This window comes from Mirounga angustirostris, unplaced genomic scaffold, assembly GCF_029215605.1.
Source record: "Mirounga angustirostris isolate CCGP_5_RB_7025 unplaced genomic scaffold, mMirAng1.0.hap1 SCAF_1, whole genome shotgun sequence".
Lineage (NCBI taxonomy): Eukaryota > Metazoa > Chordata > Mammalia > Carnivora > Phocidae > Mirounga > Mirounga angustirostris.
Window position 1 is genome coordinate 149,179,502 of NW_026991709.1, and position 22,025 is coordinate 149,201,526.

The window sequence follows — 22,025 nt, forward strand, 5'->3', positions numbered from 1 at the left end:
GGCAGGCAGGGCCCTGTCCCCAGTACTAACGGGTGCTGGGCACAGAGCGCGGCGCCGTGTCTGTGGACCGAATGCACCAGACACGCTGCGTGCCGGGCCAGGCTGGCTCAGTCTGGGCCGGCCCTGCAGGCTGCGTGTGGGCAGGGGCCGAGCTGGGGCCTTGCCGGGCAGTGGGGGCCACGGAGGGAAGGAGGACGGAGCTCCAGGTGGAGAAGCCGCCGCCTGCCTTCGGCAGCCTCAGGTGACAGGCTTGTTCACATCTGCTCAGGTGAACGTGTCCTTCTCGCTGTCCCTGGAGCTGCTCTCCTACCAGAAGCTCCCAGCTGACCAGATGCTGCCCGGGGTGGACATCCGGCAGCGCGCCAGTGGGGAGAAAGAGATGGTGTTTACTCAGAACCTGCTCCTGGAGTACGCCAACCAGACCGCTCAGGTGAGTCCCAGGCCTGCCCCATGTCGGAGAGGGCGGAAACGGGCCAGACTCTGTTCTCGTGGGTCAGAGGAGGGCAGACCCCGACCCGGCCTTCCGAAATAAGAGGAGCCCCAGGCCTCGCCCTGAGGGCCGGGTCTGCCCTGGAAGAGGCCTTTCCCTGAGGACACACGTGGAGAAACGAGCGTCATCCTTCCTTACCTAGCTCAGCTCAGAACCAGGTGAGGTGCTGTAGGGTGGGAAATAGGGAAGGCTTCCTGGAGGAGGTATGCGGCACGTGAAGCCTCCCAGCTGGAAGGTACAGTGAGGAACAGAAAGGAATAGCCTAAGGGGTGGATTCTAGGGAGGCCAGAAGAAGAATCCGTTTGTGACCAGGCAGGCCCCCCAGCTTGGTCCTTGGGCGGCTGCTGGGGCCCAGGGGCGGGAAGGCTGAGGTGATGAGGTGTGTATGGTGGTGCCTGAGGATGATGTGGGGGGACTGCCAGGAGCGAGGACGGGTCAGCACACAGGTGGGGCCTGAGGCCAAGGGAAGAGGTGAGATGGCCCAGAGCCCAGGAGGGGCAGAGGGCTGGGCCTTGGGACCCTGGGGGCTGGGGGAGGAGGGGGAGGGCAGCCTGACCAGGGAGCAGAAACCACCGAGCTTGATCAGGGCAGGGGGAGGGGCGGCGGAGGGAGGGCAGATGGCGTCTTCGGGACCCTTTACCGGCGCAGACCCCCACCAGCTGTGGTTTTAGATGCCGGCGCCAGCCCCCTTCCACTCGCTGCGGTGCTGCCCATGTGTTCCTCCGAAGCTTCGGGGCTTGGGGTCAGCAGGAGGGCACGAGGGCCCCACGTTGCAGGCTCTGTCCCCCTAGGTGGTGCCCCTGAGGGCCACAGTGGCCGTGCCCGAGCTGCAGCTCTCCACCAGCTGGGTGGACTTCGGGACCTGCTTTGTGAACCAGGGGCAGGTCCGGGAGGTCGACCTCATGAACCTGAGCGGCTGTCGGAGCTACTGGGCTGTGCTGACGGGTAGGTTGTACCTGCCCACCACTTCCCCCGCAGGCTGGCACCACCTGGGGGTTCCCGCAGATGGCCGGTTCCCAGATCCCAAGTGATCCCAGGGTGCCTCGCCCCGTGGCACCGGGCCGGACCAGAGGTGCACACCTGAGCTGTGGGGTGGGGGGCTCGCTGGGGCGGCGCATGGAGCTGCCTACGCTCGCGTGCTCCCTTCCCTTGGTGCAGGCCAGCAGGAGCCAGACAAGGACCCTGTGGCCTTCAGGGTATCTCCAAACAGTGGCCTGCTGGAGGCAGGACCGGTCAGTTTGCCCCCAAATACCATCACCCTCCAGGCCCAGACCCCCTTCCTAACCTCAGCCTCCCACTCCCTCCAGGAGCAGTGAGCTATAGGAGTCCAGGCTGGTGGTGGAAGGTGTGCTCGGTGAGAAGGCCTGCATCCTGCAGCTCTGGGGCCAAAGCTCCAGCAGCTCTGAGGCTCTGCTCATACCCCAGCCCTAGGCTCCCAGAGGTAGAAATAAAACACTGCCCAGAGCTAAGAAGTAGGTCTGCTGGGCAGGTGGCTGGACGAGACCATAAACTGGGGAATGGATGAGGTGGCACCTACTCTGAACAGCTCCTGGGATGGAGAAGTGCCTTTCCAAAAGGGCAATATTTGATAAAATTTAAGATCCAGAGGAGGAAAAAAAAAAAAAAACCCAACTCCTAGAAAAAGAAAAATAGTAAGGCACTTCATTAATCTGATTAAGGCTATCTACAATAAATTAACAACAAACAGCATAGTTAATGTTAAAATGTTTGTTGAATGTCTTCTCTGAAATCAGGAGTAAAACAAGGATACCTGCTAATACCACTTCTGTTCCATTTCATACTGGAGGAACCAGCTAGAGTCTAGTAAGGTGAGAAAAAGAAATATAAAGCATAAACATTGGAAAGGAAGAGACAATTTCTTTAACAAGACTGTGGATATAAAGCTAATATACAAAAGTTGATGGCCTTTCCATCTACCAGCAACTAATGGAAAATGAAATTAAAAACAAAAACCAAAGGTAGTATTTATGATAGCTTAAAAAAATCAAGTACCCAAGGAAAAATAAAAAGCATACAGGGCCCAATAAAGAAAACCATAAAACTATAAAACTTTGCTGAAGAGCTTTTTTTTTTTTTTTAAAGATTTTATTCCTTTATTCATAAGAGACAGAGAGAGAGAGAGGCAGAGGGAGAAGCAGGCTCCCCGCTGAGCAGGGAGCCCGATGTGGGACTCGATCCCAGGACCCTGGGATCATGACCTGAGCCGAAGGCAGACGCTTAACCATCGGAGCCACCCAGGCGCCCTGTAAAACTTTGCTGAAGAGCTTTAAAGAAGACCTAAATAAATGGATGATCTAGAATATTCTTGGATTGGAAGACTCAATATTGTAAATTGTTCTATAGACAACCCCAATCCCAGTCCCAAACCCCAACAGGTGTTTTTCATTTTTGTTGTGCAACTTAATGAGCTGACTCTAGGATCTATATGAAAGTGCAGAGGGCAGAGAAAAGACTAGACCCTCTTAAGGAAAAACAATGTGGGATGTCCTGAATATCAAGACTTTCATACACCACAGCACCCAAGAAAAGATGGCATTGACACAAGAATGACAAACAGGCCAATGAAACAGAGAACCCAGGCTCAAACTCACATTTATGGTCACTTGATTTATGATGGCACTGAGGGCAGTGGGGGAACTCTTTTCAACAAGAGATCCTGGAAAAATTAGGCACCTGTATTTTTAAAAAAAGGAACTATAAAAATTTTTTGAGTGAAATGGAAAACCAAAGTGGGAGAAGATATTTGCAACACATATAACTGACAACAGACTCATCAAGAACAAATAAAGTCCTCCTGCAAATCTATACGATTAACAGACAGCCTAATACAAAAATGGGCAAAAGACTTGACTAGGTATTCCACAAAACAGGGAATCCAAGTGGCTAATACATTTATCAAGAGGCACTCAACCTCCTTAGGAATGGGAGAAATGTAAGCTTAAATCAAAGAGATATCATTACACGGCCACAAGATTGGGTAAAATTTCAAGTCTGAAAATGTCAAGTATTATCAAAGAGGTGACACAGAGGACATCTTCTACGTTGCCTTTAAAAAGTGTAAATTGGGGGGCGCCTGGGTGGCTCAGTTGGTTAAGCGACTGCCTTCGGCTCAGGTCATGATCCTGGAGTCCCGGGATCGAGTCCCGCATCGGGCTCCCTGCTCAGTGGGAAGCCTGCTTCTCCCTCTCCCACTCCCCCTGCTTCTGTTCCCTCTCTCACTGTGTCTTTCTCTGTCAAATAAATGAATAAAATCTTAAAAAAAAAAAAAAAAGTGTAAATTGGGGCACCTGGGTGGCTCAGTTGGTTAAGCGACTGCCTTCGGCTCAGGTCATGATCCCGGAGTCCCGGGATCGAGTCCCGCATCGGGCTCCCTGCTCAGCAGGGAGCCTGCTTCTCCCTGACCCTCTCCCCTCTCATGTGCTCTCTGTCTCTCTCATTCTCTCTGTCTCAAATAAATAAATAAAATCTTAAAAAAAAATAAAAAATAAATAAAAAAAATAAAAAATAAAAATAAATAAAAATAAAAATAAAAAGTGTAAATTGAAGCAACTACTTTGGATGATGAATGGCTTGACAGACCAGAGTTGAAGTGATGTGTACCCTACAACCCAGCAATTTCACTCCCAAGTAGAGCCTAGAGAAATGTGTTTCTGTGCTCCAGGACAGTTACAGGAAAGTCCATAGAAGCTGTCCTAGTCTGTTTGGACCACTATAACAACATGCCATAGACCAGGTGGCTTATGAAAAACAGAAATTTATTTCTCACAGTGCCAGGGGCTGGGATGTCCGAGATCATGGCACCAGCAGATTCAGTATCTGGGGAGGGGCCCTCTCCAGGTTGCAGAGGACAATCTTCTCACCGTGCCCCCACATGGTGGAAGGGACAAGCTAGCCCTTAGGGACCTCTTTTAGAAGGGCATGAATCTCATTCTCATTCATCACCTCCCAAAGGCCCTACCTCCTAATACCATCACTTGGGCATTAAGTTTCCAACATATTATTCTGGGGAGACACAAACAATTAGACCATAGCAGAAGCATTATTCATCACAGCACATTTCTCCCTTTTGGAAACAACCGAAATGTTTGTCACGACTAGAGTGGATGAATACATTGTGGTCAACTCGTAATACTGGAATTCTCTACAGCATAAAAACAAAGTTCTTACACCGCATCAGAGGAATCTCAGAGTTGAAAGAAGCCAGACACAAGAATTTGAACTGCGGCTCCTCCTACCGTTCAAAACCCTGCAGAAGTAACCTATGTTGTCAGAAGGTGAGTAGTTTCCTTGGACGAAGAAAAGGTGGTGAATGGGAGAATCAGGAGGGAACTTTGAGGTGCTATTAATCTCCGCCGTGTGGGTGATGGATACCAAGTGCCTTGTGGTAACTCATAAAATGGAACATTAACTGATTTATGCACTTCTCTGCATGTTATTCAATGAAGCTTTTAAGATTGGAGTAAATGCAATTTCAGGCAAACTAGAATTGATGGCAAAAAGTATCAGTAGAGATGAGGGATGCTATTTAACAAGAAGGGAAACAACCCACAAAGAATATCCAACAATTCACTCTTTCTTCAGTTGTATCTATTCTAATTTCACTTCTCTGTTGTGTTTTCCAACTTCAATTGCTACATCGTTCATTTCAAGGCTTTATGGAGTCATTTTCCAAGTGAGTGTCTTAGGAGTTAGGTTGCTTCATCTCTTTGAACAATTTCAGCAAATGTCAAGCCTTTTCAGAGAGCCCTACCCCCTGCTGGATGGCACAATTATGGTAAATCCTCCGGTTTATTGCTTCTGTTTCACGCCAGCTTGTTTCCTCCTGTGCTCAGTAATTTTTACTTACAAATTTATCTTGGGTGAGATACATCTTCCCTAGAGAGCCCTACGAGATGCAGGCGACAGAGTTCCACATAAGCCAGTGATCATGACGGGGGTACCAAGAGCCCCACGGGTGACAGGCATCACAGGTTTGCGGGTCACACAGGGAGACCCTGGCTGACGTGTTTGCTACAGATCAATTATATCATAAAGACACCAGATCCGTAGGATCATGCAGTGTGCAGCTTCCTGCAATTTTGGCATTTAATTTTCAATATTTCATTAAGAAACCCATGTGACAAGAATGATGTGGGAGACCAATAAAAAGAAGGTTCTAGTTTAGTGCTGTCTAATAGAAATATAACGTGGAGCCGCAAATGCAAGTTATGTGTAGTTTTAAATTTTCTGCGATTAAAAAGTTTTTTCTTAAAAAGGTGCAATTACTACTGGGTATTTACCCCAAAGATACAAATGTAGGGATCTGAAGGGGTACGTGCACCCCGATGTTTATAGCAGCGATGTCCACAATAGCCAAACTGTGGAAAGAGCCAAGATGTCCAACAACAGATGAATGGATAAAGAAGATGTGGTATATATACACAATGGAATATTATGCAGCCATCAAAAGGAATGAGATCTTGCCATTTGCAATGACGTGGATGGAACTGGAGGGCGTTATGCTGAGCGAAATAAGTCAATCAGAGAAAGACATGTATCATATGACCTCACTGATATGAGGAATTTTTTTTTTTTTAAAGATTTTATTCATTTATTTGAGACAGAGAGAATGAGAGACAGAGAGCATGAGAGGGAGGAGGGTCAGAGGGAGAAGCAGACTCCCCGCCGAGCAGGGAGCCCGATGCAGGACTCGATCCCAGGACTCCAGGATCATGACCTGAGCCAAAGGCAGTCGCTTAACTGACTGAGCCACCCAGGCGCCCTGATATGAGGAATTCTTAATCTCAGGAAACAAACTGAGGGTTGCTGGAGTGGGGGGTGGGGTGGGAGGGACGGGGTGGCTGGGTGATAGACATTGGGGAGGCTATGTGCTATGGTGAGCGCTGTGAATTGTGAAAGACTGTTGAATCACAGATCTGTACCTCTGAAACAAATAATGCAATATATGTTAAGAAAAAAAAAAAAGAAGAAGATAGCAGGAGGGGAAGAATGAAGGGGGGGAATCGGAGGGGGAGACGAACCATGAGAGACGATGGACTCTGAAAAAGAAACTGAGGGTTCTAGAGGGGAGGAGGGTGGGAGGATGGGTTAGCCTGGTGATGGGTATTAAAGAGGGCACGTTTTGCATGGAGCACTGGGTGTTATGCACAAACAATGAATCATGGAACACTACATCAAAAACTAATGATGTAATGTATGATGATTAACATAACAATAAAAATTAAATACAAAAAGGTGCAATTAATTTTAATATTTTATCCACTCCATATATCCAAAATCTTATCATTTTTACACATGACCAATATAAAAATATTGATGAGATATTCTGTGTTTCCTTTTGTACTAAATTTTCCAAATTGTTTTTTATACTCACGGCATTATCTTAACTGTGATTATCCACATTCCAAGCCCTCCGCAGCCATGTCTGGCTAGTGGCTGTTGGGTGAGACAGCGTGGGTCTAGTCGGTTAAAATACATAATGTCAAACTCTGAGTCACATGAGTCCTTGAGATGGCTATAATGAACGAGATAGGTTTATCTGGAACTGACGGACAAATCCTGGCCACCCACAGGAGACCTAAGTCACTTAGGAGTGCGCTGGGTCTTGCCCACTGCCACACCTGAGGCCACCAGCTCCATCACACCAGCACTGCCTGTCCCTTCTGTCCCGACCCAGCTCCTCCTCCTGTTCTCTGAAGCACTGGCTGAATCCTCCCAGCAAAGTCATTTCTGCATCTCTCAGCTGCTCGGCCACTTCTCCCACCGCCCAGGCAGTGACCTACACATGGGACCCAGCCTCTTACGCTGTCACCTCTAACCCAACCCCACAGGGATGCTGCTTGAAATGTACAGAGTGCCCGCAAGCCGACAGCAGGGTTGAAGCAGCTCAGAAGGGGGCTCGGGTGCTGACCAGCCCCACGTCTCAAACGCCCCCCTCCGAAAGAGCAGGGGAGGCCTTTAAAACATCCTGTCGTCCCATAAGCAGGTAACTTATGAGACCCCTTTTTCTGGGAACTTCAAACCCCACTTGGGAGGCAATCGTGGGAAATTCGGTAAGAAACCAAGGGACAGGGAAAATGATCCTGGGCAGGAGAAGGCGTGGGCACCAGCTTCTTGCTGTGCCGAAGCTTGAGAACACTCCCCCAGAGCAGTGTGCTCGGGCCAGGTGCTAGGAGCCGTCGCTGTGTGCTGCCCTCCAACCCTGCCCACGAGAAGAGCCCATGCTGCCCTTGCTCCACGAGGGTGGGCACTCTTCTCTGTCCGTTTCTCCAAAGCCCCGGGGAGTTAGCTCCTCCCTGCAAGCTGATGATCTTCCAAGAAACTGAGCCGAGAAAGAGGAGAAGGACCAGGCTCTGCCCTCCCCTGGAGAGAGGATGTGGGGCCCAGGGCCTGACCTAAAGGTTTCTGGGTCTGGCTAATCATTGAGGAGCCCCGGACCCTGTTTGGGGAAGCCCCCACAACAGGGTAGTGGGGACTGTGAGCCGGATGTAGGGGCTTATCCTCAGGGTGGTGGAGGTCAGAGGTGAGCCAGGCCAGAGCCATCAGGGAAGGAACCCAAAAGATGAGGCTGAGATGGGTAATCCCCAGGCCATGCTTATTTGTGAGTGTCAAAGGGAAAAGTGAGTGAGAAAGCTCTGTGCACTGGTACAAGTGGGAAAAGTCGCCATTACTCCTTTACATTCCACCCTTGGCAGGTGCGTATGGCGGGGCTGAAGTCTATGTCAGCTTGCACATGAGCTGGAAGCCCCCCCACGCTAGCAGACGCCTGGGCTAGAGGATGTGGGTGGTGTGGGCACAGTCCTGCCCTTGCTCACTCCCAGCCCTCACAGACACAGCCAACCCCCTGCCCCAATACAGAGAGCCCCTCGCTGTCCCCAAGTTTAGCTAAGGACAGAAAGGACTCTAGGGAGACTGCTCGACCCATCCTCCTCCAGGCCTGGGTCTTTGGGCTCTCCACACACAGCCAATTTTGACCTCGCCATCTCAAGTCCAACATGACCTTTATTAGAATGAATCACACCCTAGCTCGCCCAGGAGGGGCCATTTTTGGATCTCGAGGGCTGGCCTTCGAGCAGGACTCACCTGCCCCCAAGCTGGATTGGGCATGGAATTCGTGGCCTGGAGTGCACAGCCCCACACCCAGCCACTCAGCTCCCACCGAGATCATCTGGGGGCCCGGGGCTCAGTCATTCCGTGGGTCTGTTTCCTTTCCCCTGCTGTGCAAAGATGCGTTCTGCCAAGGCGCGCTGGAGAGAATGTCCAGGTCCGATTTCAGCATCGTGGAACTGAGAATGGTGTTCTTCATCACTTCCGCAGTCCCATCACCAGATACTACCTCCTCGGCGAACGGGTCCTCAGCCATGTTCCTGAGGAAGCCATTGGAGAACAAGTCATGAGCTGCAGCTTCAGGAGCTAAGAAAAGCAGTACCTCCGAAGCCACTGTAGCCAAGCCTGGCTGTGCATTCCTGAGAGGTGGGCTTTGTCACGCACCCGTGAGGGACCCTCACCTCCAGGACCGGCTGTGTGCCATCTCCCAACCATACCCAGACCCTTCATGCTCCTGCATCTTTGGGGGTCCATCTCTAGCATTTACTGAGCACTTGCCACATGCCAGAACTCTGCGCCACGCACATTATGTGGGCTTAATCCTGCCCAAAGCCCCATGACAGAGAAAGGCTGGGCTACATGTCTCTGCTTCTCTATGCCTCAGTTTCTTCATCTGTAAAATGGGGGGTAGTGACAGGACCTATCTTGCACGTGGCTGTTGTTAGGACAATGTATGAAAAGGCATGTATGGAGCACGACTTGACACACGGTAAAGGTTCAGTAAACGTTAGCTATTTTTATTACTCTGTTATCATTCCCTTTTGCAAATGAAGCAACTGAGTCTCTGAGGCATTAGGTAACTCTCCTCGGCACATGTTAGGAAGTGGTAGCAGAGACAGAAGTGCAGGCCCTCCGGCTCCAGAGTCTGTGTTCTTAGTGATTCTGCTACATTGCATTCCCCCTCCCTGCGACGGGGCAAACGCCTCTTCATCCTTCAAAGCCTTCCCCCAATGTCACTTCCTCTATGAAGCCTGCCCCAGCTCCCTAAACTGAAGTTCCTCCCTCCAGGGCCTTCTATAGGTCCCGTGCATCCCTCCCTCAGAGCCCATCAGGGGAAAACTGTTGGCGCGCCTCTCTCCCCATAAAATAGCCCTTAAGACTGGACACCTGCCAGCCCAGCCTGGGGACAATGCCTAGCACAGATGGTATCAGTAGAGTTTGAGGAGGGAGGCAAAGAGGAGCAGGATGGTGGGGAGGAGGGCAGAGGATGGCCAGAGGCAGCCACCCTGTGCTATGAGCATCAGGTGGAGGACATCAGGTAGGCTCTGCCTCTCACTGGTGCTCGGGTCCCCTCAGGTCCAGGGAGAGAGCGAGGGGCCACGTTGGCGCAAATCCCAGAAGGCATGGTTCTGCCAATCATGAGGCCAGAAGTGCCCAAACGGGGCTCTGGGCTGCTGGAGCCTTGAGGTCAGAGTCATGAATCAAGACCGGGTCCTCTTTGAGAAGCTGAGAGTTCGGATAGGAAAGGAGAGGTACTCGGAGAGCTGGTCCCCAGCCAGGCCCTGTGCCCTGGGAGGGAGAGAGCCCAGGCCATCTCCAGGGCCAGCACCCAGGCCAGACAAGCAGCCAGAAGGGGAGGAAAGGAGAAGGCCTGGCCCAGGCTGGTCAGGAGAGCCAAAAGGATAGAAGCTGGCAGAGGCCAGGCTGCAGAGAGGAGGTAGGTGGTGACATCCAGGAGAGCTGGGGAGACTGCTGTAGACCCAGAGCGGCCCTGGTGTCACAGGCCCCTCTGGCCCGCAGGCAGGGTGGACGGTGTCCGACACACTCTCAGGGGCCAGGGCCAGGGGCCTCACCCGCCTACCTTGTCTGCAGGAACCAGTGCTCCAGGTTATCAGGGAGAGCCTGATCTTGCGTTTCCGGTAGCAGGGAGCAGAGGAACAAGGCCAGGGCGGCTGAGATGCAGCAGAGACATATGGGTAGGAGGGTGAGTTTCTGGTGGCTGACCGCCAGGGATGAGATGGCTCCACCTGCCCAGGCCAGAGACACCAGCCCCAGACCTGTCGCCCTGGAAGGGGAGGTGAGAGCTCATCTAGGAGACCTCCTGGGCCCAGAGGCTGGGTGGAGGTGGGGTAGAAGCAGCAGCTCCCCAAACCTCACATGCTCCAGTCTCCAGCCTGTCCCGACTCACCAAGTGCCCGTGGAGCATTTGGCTCCCCCCTGATCCAGGGCGGGCGGTTATTTCTTGGGGGCCTGCTCCACGGATCAGGAGCAGGAGAAGCAAAAGCCAAGGCGCGGTGGGTGCGCACGAGAAGACAGGGCAGTGGAGCTGGGCAGGGAGGGGGAGCCGCCACCCTGACCACAGGCTTCCCCCCCTACCCCCCCCCCCCCCCCACAGAGCTTCAGCCAGAGCCTCAGAGCAGCCCAGACACATTCAGATCCGCGCAGTGCAAGGCCGAGACCGCGCTCAGACTGCCCGGTTCTGCCATCTGCGGTCGGGCCTCCACCTGACTCTGTTGTCTGAGATAGCGCTAACGACGAAGTTTGGGGGGGTAATGGGGTGATCCAGGGAAACCACTCAGCGCGTGCCTGTCACCAGGTGCTCAGCCACTCTCACTGCCGGGAGCGTCTGGGTCCCACACCCTTGCCAAGCCCCCACGGCCCTGCCCGCCAGGCTGCCTACCTGAGGACAGTGGGCAGGAGCTCCACGGTGTAGATGAAGAACACAGAGACTGAGGCCGCCAGGCTGAACTCTCCAAGCACGGCCATCACGATTATCATGGATTTCAGCTCTGTGGCCAGACAACATGGCCACCTGAGTCTGGGGTGGGGGACAGGGGGCCACCCATCTGCTCTCCTTCCATCCCTCCTGGAAGGCATCTGAGTAGTTCCCCCCCCCACCCCCCCACCCTCATCCCCGGACCTGGTCAGCTGGTCAGCAGACTCAGGCCCAGCCAGGCCAGAAGTTAGTACAACTGCAGTGGGAGAGTTGCTCACCCTTTGGCCTCTCAGCCCCCATACCTCTGCCTCCAGCCTCATTCTTGTCTTCCACATCCTCACCTGAGGCAGCTTCCCCTACCCCCTGGCCTGCTCAGGGCCCTCCCACCTTCCCTCCCGTCCTCCGCAAGGTGGAGGAAGAAGGGAACTGTGCACGGGGGCCCGGAAGTGTTCGGTCCCTAGAGCCAGGATCCCCAACGCTGGGCAGCCAGACTTGCACTCTGAGGGAGGAAGAGGAGGAAGAAAAGATCCAGGAAGGACCATTCCTCCAGCTTGGTGCTTACTGCCCGGGAGTTGGCCGCTTGCCGCTCTTCCTCCATGAGCCTCTCCCGGGCCCCGCCGCTGCCCCACTCCCCACTCTGGCCCCAGCTTCTCTTGGCTCTGGGATGAAACTGGAGATCTAGCTTTATCTGTTGGGGATTCTACTCCTAGTTTCTCTCACACATTTGAGAGTTTTAAACATTTCTGTTTGACTCTGTATAGGCCCACTTTTTACAAAAGCTACCAAGCAACAGCAATTTAAGAATGCGTTTGTTGCCCCATTTTGTTTTAGCTGGTCCACACGGCCAGCATCTGGGAGAGGAAGGGTCCCAGACAAGACACGCATAATTCTAGCCCCCAGAGAACAGGAGGGCTCCCCTGGAGGCAGACCCCGGACCCGGCTTCCCTTCCCTGGCCCCAGCAGCTGAGGGGGCTCTCGTGGTTAGCGGTTCTGACGGAGAGAGCACTGACATCTTAATGTCTACATCCTCAGCCGGCCACTCTCTAATCCTGTGACCTGGGCCATATTCATCGTCCCAGGGATCTTTGCAATTTTGAAAATATTGCTGCGCCTTCACCCCCCCACCCCCAGTTTGCTTGCTAGTTCTGAGCTGAAGGGTACTGTGCCCTCCTGGGAAGGAGAGGCCTCCCTGTAAGAATGTTCCTGAGAGCTTAGCCCCCTGTTACACTCAATTTTCAGGGGGCAGGTTATTTTTTCCTGGTGAAGTTCCAGATAACAGGCATTTCCCAGTCAGAGGCTATTGATGAGAGGCAGGGCCTGGGGTACTAGTTGAAGGACTATCTGTGGGCATCTGTTAACCATCAGATCTGACGCGGGCTGGAAGAAGGCCACCCACTCCCCCCACACAAGGAGGATTCTCAGGACAGCACCCCCTCCTCTTCCAGGTTTCTGAGAGCTTCCAGCGCCCAGTCTTGGGACTCTCCCTTGAGGAGGGCAGTGCTCCAGTGACCGGCACCAGCTCAGGAGGGCAGGAGGGCCATGGGTGCCCCAGCTGACTCCCAGGGTGTCTTGTTGGCCAAACAGGGCAGGAGGAAGGGGTCTAAGGAAGCAGGAAGGCTGGGGGGACGGAGTGGCACCAAGGGGAGGGTGAGCCGTACCTGAGGGGAGGATAAGGACAAGCAAGCACATAAGGGAGCCTTGGAAGAGAGTCGCAATCAGGCTCCACTTCCTCCCCATCTGCTCAAGGAGAAAGATGCAGCAGAGCCGGGCGGGCACCTCCATGATGCCAGGAATCACTTGTGTGAAAGGGAGGTCCATGCCCAAATTCTTCAGCTTGAGGCTCAACGTGAAATAGCTGTAACCCACAGTAAACCTGAAATGAAGCCAGGAGAGAGACACTCAGAGAGAGAGGGGAGGGGGGGCGGAGATACAGCAGACAGGGCAGGAATAAAGGCAGAGGCAGAGACAAGCAGAGCAGCGTGGGGATGGGGGACAGAAATAAGCACAGAGCTCTGGACCTGTAGCCAAGCCAGCATCCTTTGGCCTTGCCCCCCTGCCACCTGCCCATTCCCTCACCAGAGCTTCTGGCAGGTTCTGCTTGCAGTCCCTGCCGCCAATCCCAGTACTCACCACACACAACCCATCACCAAGGTCACCTTGCGGAGGTGCTTATTGTTATAGAAGTCCAGGACAGAGGCCTTAGTCACCTTCTTTCCAGGCGGCTGCAGCTACAGGACAAGCAGGACCAGCCAGAGGCCAGACCGAGACCCCAGCTTGCTCCCCACCCCCACAGGACCTCAACCCCCTCACCCCCAAGTGCCAACTTGGTCTCTGGGCTTCCGCTGGCAGGGTTCGATTTTGCTGTCACCATTCTCCTCGAGCGGTGGACTGGGGACAGCCTCTGGGCAGAGGTCCCCCGAAGAAGGAAGAGACTCCTCCACAGCCCCTGCCTTGGCCCCGCTCCAGGCCGAGGCCTCTTACCTTGTCCAGCAGACTTAAGGGAATGATCTTCTTGTTCACACTGGCCGCAAAGCACAGCACCTGCTTGGCCTCCTCTAGCTTCCCTTTCATCAGCAGCCACCGCGGGGACTCCGGCATGATCCTGCATGGCCCACCCACTCTTAGCCATCCTTCTAAGGTGCCCCAGAGACCGCCAACGTGAAGTGACGTGGATGTTGGAGGCCTTGAAAGTGACCCTCCACCCCTTGCTGGCGGTCAGCCCTTCCCCAGGCCACACACAGCCCCCACTGCCGCTCAGGGTCACCCCAGGCCCTAGCTGCCTCTGCCCCAGCTGTAGCTTCTTCCCCCCTCCGCTCCCTGCACGCGCTTTCTACCCTTCTGTCTCAGGGCTCGGCCCCACCTGCCCAGACACGCTGAGGGCACCAATGCCCACCCCCTCTGTTAGGGCCCCATTCTCATGGTCGGCATTGCTCCTGTTCCCTCTCTGTCTCCTAACAGCCTGGAGGATATGGGGGACCCCAGGGCCTAGCCCCTGCCTGAGTGAATAGAGGTCCCCTCTGTCCCACCTTCTCCCCTGCCACATTGCCCACTGCCTTTGACCTTGGAATAACTCTGGTCCCTCGGTTCTTCCTGATCTTCCCAGGCTGCCAGAATCCACACAGGTGAACATTTAAAGCACTTATGAGGTGCCCGGGAATGTGCTTGGTGCTCTTACATATAAATCATCCAGTTTAATCCCTGCCCAACCCTGGACCTAGTATGATTATCCCCATTTTATTCCCAGCCTCAGGGGGTAAGGGCTTGCCCAAGGTCACAGAGGCAGAGCTGGTATGGACCTCAGGGCCCTGATTAGGCACTCTTTACAAACTATGCCATCAGCCCCTGCTGACTTCTTGCCCGCCACCCCCCCCCGCCACGGATCCAGGCCCCGGCCTGAACTCCATGGCCAGCCGTGTAAACACATGCCCTTGACATTAGGGGCCATTTCATTCTCTCTGTCTGCCCCAGCTCCTGCCCTCCACTAGGGGCCATCAGACAGTCCCCCTGCCATCCTTCTCCACAGTAAGGCTGGGGAACTCTCCTAAAGAAAGTCACCCACCTGGGACTTCTTCAAAAAGATGGGAGATTGAGCACGTGCCCACTCTAAACTAGAGGAAAGAAAAAGGATCTCAACAAAGAGAGTGGGAGAGAGGATGGGTGGAAGAAAGATTTAGCAAACATACACATAGCCTGGAAGTGGATGGAGCCAGGCCGGTGGCCACGAGGCAAGTCCCAACATGTAGCAAGGGGACCCTGAACACCCCAGTCCTCAGATACGGGACTCCAGTTCCCTCTGAGGTTTGCACCCAGAGCCTAGGGCAGGCTGAGGACAAACACAGGGGAACGGAGTGGAAGTCTCCGTGATGATGACAAGAGTCCCCGCTCCCAGTCCACTGGGGAACAAAGCAACCTGAGCCAGGCAACGCCCTGACTTTGGGATCCCTCAAAAAAAAGGCACCTGCCATTTGGTCACCCAGTGCTAATGGTTCTCAAAGTGTGGTCAGCGGACCAGCAGCATCAGCATCTCCTGGGAGCTTGTTAGAAATGCAAATTCTTGGGCCCCACCCCAGTCCTGCTGATTAAGACCCTCTGGGGGCAGGGCCCAGTCATTGATGTTTTAACCAGCCCCCATGTGATTGATTCTGCTGCTCCTAGAAATTTGAGAGGCATTGCCCTACAAGATTGCCAGGCAATAAACTTCTGTTCACAGTTTCCCATTAGCATCTTAGTAAGTTACTCTTAACGATGAAGGGATGACCAAAAAGCACCAAATGTTGAAAAAAACAAAAAAACAAAAAAACAACTTCTCAATGAAAAAGGGGCCAAAATAATCAAGCAGAAAAAAAAAAATTACCCCAGAGGACACAGGTAATGTAGGGAGCAAGAGGGAAAAAAAGAAAATTCTAACTTGTATCCCCAAAAACATTTGAGAATGTTTTGCAATTTTATTTTCATAATACAAGTTTCAAATGCTATTGAGAAAATAATAAAATCAGAGAATGAGGAAGTGTAACCGAACATGACATGGAAACCTTTGTCTTAGAATTTCAGCTGATGTCCCAAGGCCATTAAACAATGACTGATAACCTCACATTCTAAAGAGAGGTGTTAGCACATTCAGGACAGGATTCACTAAAAATAATAATAAGGGGCGCCTGGGTGGCTCAGTCGGTTAAGCATCTGCCTTCGGCTCAGGTCATGATCCCAGGGTCCTGGGATCGAGCCCCGCATCGGGCTCCCTGCTCAGCAGGGAGCCTGCTTCTCCCTCTCCCTCTGCTGTTCCCCTGCTTGTGCTCTCTTGCAAATAAATAAATAAATAAATAAATAAATAAATAAATAAATAAAATCTTTAAAATAATAATAATAAAAATACAAAACAGCCCAGCAGCCACCTCCCCCAGCCACGGAATCAGGCCGGAAATTTCCAGTTCATGGCAGTGAGACTCTCTTCCCTTCCCCAGGTTGTTTTCATTTATTCAAGCCTGGTGAAGGAGACCACCTTTGAGAAAGGGAGTCTGCCCTCCCACTCTTTGCCTGGAGCTTACTGATTCAGAAATGAGGGGGCTGCCTTGTGCTGCAGGCAGTCATTTACAGGGAGAGTTCATTCACATGCCCTCAAGTTGGAGGATCAATGCAAACCCAGAGATGGGGGACCCCCCCCCTCCCCTGGATATGATCAGACAGGAAGTTGGTGGGAGACACGCACAATGGCAGGCTGGGGAATGGGGGTGGTGAGAGTCTTTTTGGCCAAGGGGATCTTGCTATCTTGAAGCACCCCATGTGCTGGGGCAAGGAGACCTCTGCAGAAAGAGGCTATGGGTGAATTGCCAGAGACAGAGTGTGGAGAGGTCATAAAGACAGTGCCTGGAGCATTAGGAAACACCAAGTAGACCCCTGAAGACCCACACATGGGCCCCGAAGGCACCTGCCTCCGAATATCTGCCCTACAGAGGACACTGACCACCGATAACAGCCCCTGTTGCGCACTTGTCTCTTTTCTCTGATGCTCTAGCCCCTGCCTAGGACCTGGAAGATCAGAGCAGATAGACAAAGGAGGAAGGGCCAAGGTCAGAACACTAGCCTGAGCTGGTTAGCCCCCAGGGAGAAGCTGTGAACTAGATCTAAGATCAAGTTTTAAATTGAACTAGACTGGATTTTTTAATGCCTCAGAGTGAGTCTGAATGACCAAAATGAGATTTTTTTCTTACAATTAAGAATGACTGTAAAGAGGGGGTGCCTGAGTGGCTCAGTCGGTTAAGCATCCGACTCTTGATTTCAGTTCAGGTCATGATCTTGGGGTCCTGGGATCAAACCCCACATTGGGCTCAGCCCAGGCTCTGCTTGAGACTCTCTCTCCCCTCTGCCCCTCCCCCCACTCACTTGCTCTCTCTTTCTAAATTAAGTAAAATCTTTTTTTTCAACTTTATTTTTTTTTAAGATTTTATTTATTTATTTGTCAGAGAGAGAGAGAGAGCATAAGCAGGGGGATGGGCAGGGAGAGGGAGAAGCAGGCTCCCTGCCGAGCTAGGAGCCCGACGAGGATCTTGATCCCAGGACCCTGGGATCATGACCTGAGCAGAAGGCAGACGCTTAACCAACTGAGCCACCCAGGTGCCCCAATAAATAAAATCTTTGAAAAAAAAAAAGAAAAACGAATTGACTGTGAAGAGATGGAACCTGCCCAAGATATTGTCAAGTGTCGGTGAAGGAACAGCTGACAGGACATGTCTGAAGAAAAATGTGCCCCATTCAAGGAGCCGTCTACTCACAGAATGTAGAACTATGTAGGCATTTACCAGAAGAAAGAGCTAAGAGTCCACAGTGTGACAGCTTCTGGGGAAGGAACTGGGGGAGCTGAGGGGAGCTGAAATTGTTGACTTATTTTTCACCACAAACCTTTTGGTATTACTTAGTCTTTAACCACATGCGTTTATTGCTTTTTAAAAATGTTTTAAGGTCAAGCCATGAAACACTATTTCCTAGCTGTCATGACAGAGTCATGCCACCTGGCATCAGCTGGCCCCAGTACACACTTGGGAATGTCAATGACTGCCAAAGATGGTCGCCAACTTTGGAATTTGGAAGGTATCCAAGCCACCTACACGCCCTCCCTCTTAACCGGTAACTCCACCTCTTACAATCCGTGTTGTGTATGGTGCAGTGGGTAAAATTCAGAGCCACACAGGCTGAGTCAAATCCCAGGTCTGCCACTTTGTAGCTGTGTGGCCTTGGGCAAGTTATTTTGATCCTCTGAAGCTTCAGTTCTCCTCTCACCCCCACCCCTTCAGCCCCCAGGACATGAGACTCACATCCTTCTTTCAGGGTTGAAAAGATTAAACATGATGATGTCAAGGTGAAACCTGATCCTTTCTCTACACCTTAACCAGGTGATTTCTGTCTTTTCCTCTCACTCTCTATCTGCCTTCTCTTCCCTCCCTCTCCCATCACACGTGTCCCTTCCTAGCTTGGGGGTCTCGGGTTCCTGTCTTTGACTCCCCACCATTCAGAACACCACATACCCTGACCTGACCACATACCCTGACTGTCTTGGCTGCCAACCACGTCATCACTTTCCCCCTGCCCACCTCAGCCCAGCACTGTGGCAAGAGTCGTCTCCTGGAAGGCTCCATTTTTCAGCCCTTTCTCCTTCCTCAAACCCCTGCCACTCCACTGAAGCCAGCTCAAGGTCCCCAAGGCCAGGGGACTCTTCCCCAGCATCACCTTTCTTGCCTTCAACCCTGCCTTTCAACACTTTGCCTTCCGATTTTTCTGACTACTTCTCTGACATCTCTTTGAGCATCTCCTCTGATGGGGATTAATGTTAGGGTTCCAGAGGCTCTGCCCTGGGCTCTTTCTCATTTCATCCACATGCATTTTCTCCAAGAGAAAATTCCACCCACTCCACCCCTTCAAGGACCCTCCACCCCTCAACTTCCAGCCCATCAGACCTGTCACTGCGCACATCCTGTTTGCTCACCAGATGTAGGAGATGAGGGGGAACACAGGTGCCCCACCCACCAGAAAGAGCAACCGCCAGTGGGGAAGGCTGTAGGCAAGCCCGGTCAGGAACAGGATTCCCACAGAGAAAAAGCAGTGTTCCAGGATGATGGCGTGGGCTCGGTGCTGGCCCATTAGCCACTCAGTGGCTGTGCGGAGTCCAAGAGGACAAAATCATGGTTAGCTCGGGATCCCTGGGGCTACCCCAGCACCCAGCCTTCTGAGATGCCCCAGCCCTGCTTGGGACAGTTCAACCTGGGTGAAGTTTCGACAGTACTTCAAAGCCAAGCAGGGTGCCTCTGTGCCCCCAGGACACACCCTAGGCCCCTTGCCTGAACTTCCAATCGCACATAGAGCCTCCAGTCCCTTCTCAACCTAACTGCTCCCTCTCAACGCCTCCTGCCTGACCACGGGTCTCTCTCTCGCAGAAATGGCCCATTTTGGCGCACAACTCCTCACAGGTGGCCTGACACGTGGTGGGGCAAGGCGTCTGTGTCCTTATCTTTGTTCTTAGTGCTTCAGGGCTTTGGCCACCTAGGCCTAGGGCTCTGTGAAGAAGCCAGTTCCCTCGGACAAACTCCAAGGAGAAGAGGTCTCTTGCCAGGGAACCCTGAGCTCACCAGGCCACGGCAGCTGTAAGCGGAATGAGTGTATGGGCACTTGGGGCTTTCACGTCCCACAGGCCTGGGATGAAATCCCAACTCCTCCATGTAACTGTTGTGTGGCCCTGAGCAAGTTGGTTAACTTCCTGAGGCTCAAGTATCCTTCTCTGCTAAAGGCATAATAGAAGAGTACATCACGATGAAATGACACAGTACATGTAAAGGGTTTAGCAGCTGGCCCGGGCCTTCTGAAGGTCTCAGTAAATATAAGCCATGTGAGGGGGACGCCAGAGGTATGACAGGGGAATGTGCGGGGTACGAGGGGGCTAGGATGGAGGATGAGGGTGGAAGGGCAGTCTGAGCACAGACTCGCCAGCAACCCCAGGACGAACCGTGTGGAAGCTCCCTCCACTGCCAGCCTCATATTGGGCCGCAACCCTATTAGTCCTGCGGGCTCCTCGTAGGTACGCGCCAGCCCCGCCCCCACGCTCGCCCCGCCCCCGCGGTGCACCCCGAGGCCCCGCCCCTGCGCGCCTCCGGCCCCGCCCGCGCCCCGCCTCCCGCCTCCCCCCCCCCCCCCCCCCGACGGCTGGGCCTCACCTAAACACACGCTGCTGATGGCGTAGCACACCAGGGCCTGGGACACGGCGAAGCGGAAGAACAGGTACTGGTGAAAGCTGTTGACGAAGGCTGCCCCGAAGCCGAAGATGGCCAGCCCCAGCAGCGATATCAGGATGGTGGCGTAGCGGCCCAGCCTGCGGGCGTCCAAGGCAGGCTGCGCCAAGCGCGGACCTCCGTGGCTGGCCCGGCCCGACACCCGGGGCGGTCCTGAGCCGTGCGTAGGCTTCCAGAGTGCCCCTACCCTCGCCTCCCCCAGCTTGAGACTCTAGCTCTGAATGCCCACGAGGAGGAGGCAGGGGCTTCCAGGGACCAGAGGGAACTCCGGGACACTCACTTGTCACTTACGAACCCAAAGATGAGAGACCCTATTAGGAGGCCGGCCGTGAACATGGTCTGCACACCTTCCGTGTCCCGGTCCTTGCCACACACCAAGTCAAACTGGGGGTTTTACGCAGGATTGGCTACAGGCCTCTACCCAGGGTCAGCCTTCTGGGTCCAGGGACAGCCTACACCCCTCCATCACTACCCCCACCCCCCACCCAGGGTGGACCTTTAGGCAGAAGGGGCCTGGGACAGGAACAGGCAGCTGTGCATGTGCCCATCCTGCATCTGACAGACCCTGGGAGCGAGGCCTGGAGAGAGGGGACCAGAGGCCCAGGCCAAAATGGGGAATAGGTAAAAATGTAACTGAGCAAAGTCTGGAATCACTGAAGACCCTTTCCCAAATACAGATGTTGGGCCCCAGCCTAGAGATTCAAATTGGGCAGGTCTGTGCGGTGAAGAGCCCAGGTTATAGCGCTGGCTGAGAAACCCTGTAAGAGGTACCTGATCAAAGCTGCTGCTTTCCCCAGTTCTCTATCTTGTGTGAGTTCAGAGGGCAGAGTGACAACTACGGAGCAATCCCCTAGAGAGATGGCAAAGCCTGCCCGCTGACATTTGCCTTGACATTCAAGTCAGCTCTAGCTTCCTGGCTAAGACAGGTGAGGCCAGGCCTAGACAACTGGGATCCTACATTTCTGCCATGGCTCTGCCTCTGCAAGGTCACCTTGGACCAGTTGCTTCCCCTCCCCGAGCCTCAGTTTCCCCACCTGTTCAGTGAGGGTGAGGGCACGTCTCTGGGGCTGTGGGGTAGCTATAGACAACTCAGGAGAAGGCACACCTCATTGACCAGTGATCGCTTCTTGGTCTCAGGATAGATCCACCCATCTTGGCATGACTCTGTGTAGTTGAGGCCAAATTGGATAATAGATTCCAGATCCCAGGCCACAGGCAAGTACATGAGGCATGTCTGGAAACTGCCATTGGGTTCTCGGGGCAGGGTCAGATTCAACTGCTGAGCCTCTGACAGGTTGGGGTCCACTGCCAGTATCCAGCTGGTATTGCAATAAGGCTTCTGGGCTGTGAACATGAAGATGTCTGCAAACATGAAGAAGGCCAACAGGATGTTGGGGATGAAGGTGAGGGCCACCAGTCTCTGCTGGAATGTGCCAAACTCCCCCACCACATCCAGGATGTTGGCAAACTTGTCATCCTGCTGGGCTTCTGTAGCCCTCAACTTGCGTAACAGCATCTCCAGAGACGGGGACTGGGTGTGTTCTGGTGCCTCAAGCTGGTTCAAGTTCATGGACGGATAGTGGGATCTGCACTTTACCTTGCAGTTGCTTTCTGTTGCCACCTGTTCAAAGAAAGGATGCAGCTCAGTCTCTGCTGACACCACTTCTCAGACATCAGAGACTGGCCTGGGAGCCACTAACCGGAAGTTTGGATTCCAGCCTTGATGTTCTTGTAGTTCCCTCCTTCACTTCTGGTTTCTTACTTAACAATTTGTTCCCCATGGGGCCCACCCACCCCTGATTTTCAGGGCAATTAGGATTTTGTAAATGTTTTAGAAAATGCTATGCTTCCCGTGTCATGAATAAGTTCCGAGGAGGTTTCTCTCCCACAGCTTCCCCACAGCTGAAACTTTGGTTACACAGACAGGCAGGCGCTGCTAGTCTTGCAAAAGGTAGGAGAGATCTCCAGGGGAAATTCT

The 22,025-nt window shown here is 53.1% G+C and overlaps 2 protein-coding genes across 2 annotated transcripts; one reads left to right on the top strand and one right to left on the bottom strand.

Moving 5' to 3' along the window:
* Window positions 1-350: 350 nt before the first annotated feature.
* Window positions 351-1,539, top strand: LOC135362276 (deleted in lung and esophageal cancer protein 1-like). Its single transcript, XM_064576103.1, has 2 exons — window positions 351-430; window positions 1,282-1,539. The coding sequence occupies exons 1-2, from the start codon at window positions 380-382 to the stop codon at window positions 1,519-1,521; spliced, it is 291 nt and encodes a 96-aa protein (XP_064432173.1). The 5' UTR covers window positions 351-379; the 3' UTR covers window positions 1,522-1,539.
* Window positions 1,540-10,406: 8,867 nt separating this feature from the next.
* On the bottom strand, window positions 10,407-21,691 carry SLC22A14 (solute carrier family 22 member 14). The gene is made up of 10 exons (XM_045902163.2): window positions 21,153-21,691; window positions 20,328-20,431; window positions 19,973-20,127; window positions 18,751-18,919; window positions 13,755-13,875; window positions 13,404-13,501; window positions 12,932-13,146; window positions 11,661-11,673; window positions 11,238-11,375; window positions 10,407-10,622 (listed from the first exon to the last, which is right to left on the bottom strand). Exons 1-10 carry the CDS (start codon window positions 21,615-21,617, stop codon window positions 10,415-10,417), a joined length of 1,686 nt encoding a protein of 561 aa, XP_045758119.2. The 5' UTR covers window positions 21,618-21,691; the 3' UTR covers window positions 10,407-10,414.
* Window positions 21,692-22,025: the final 334 nt, after the last annotated feature.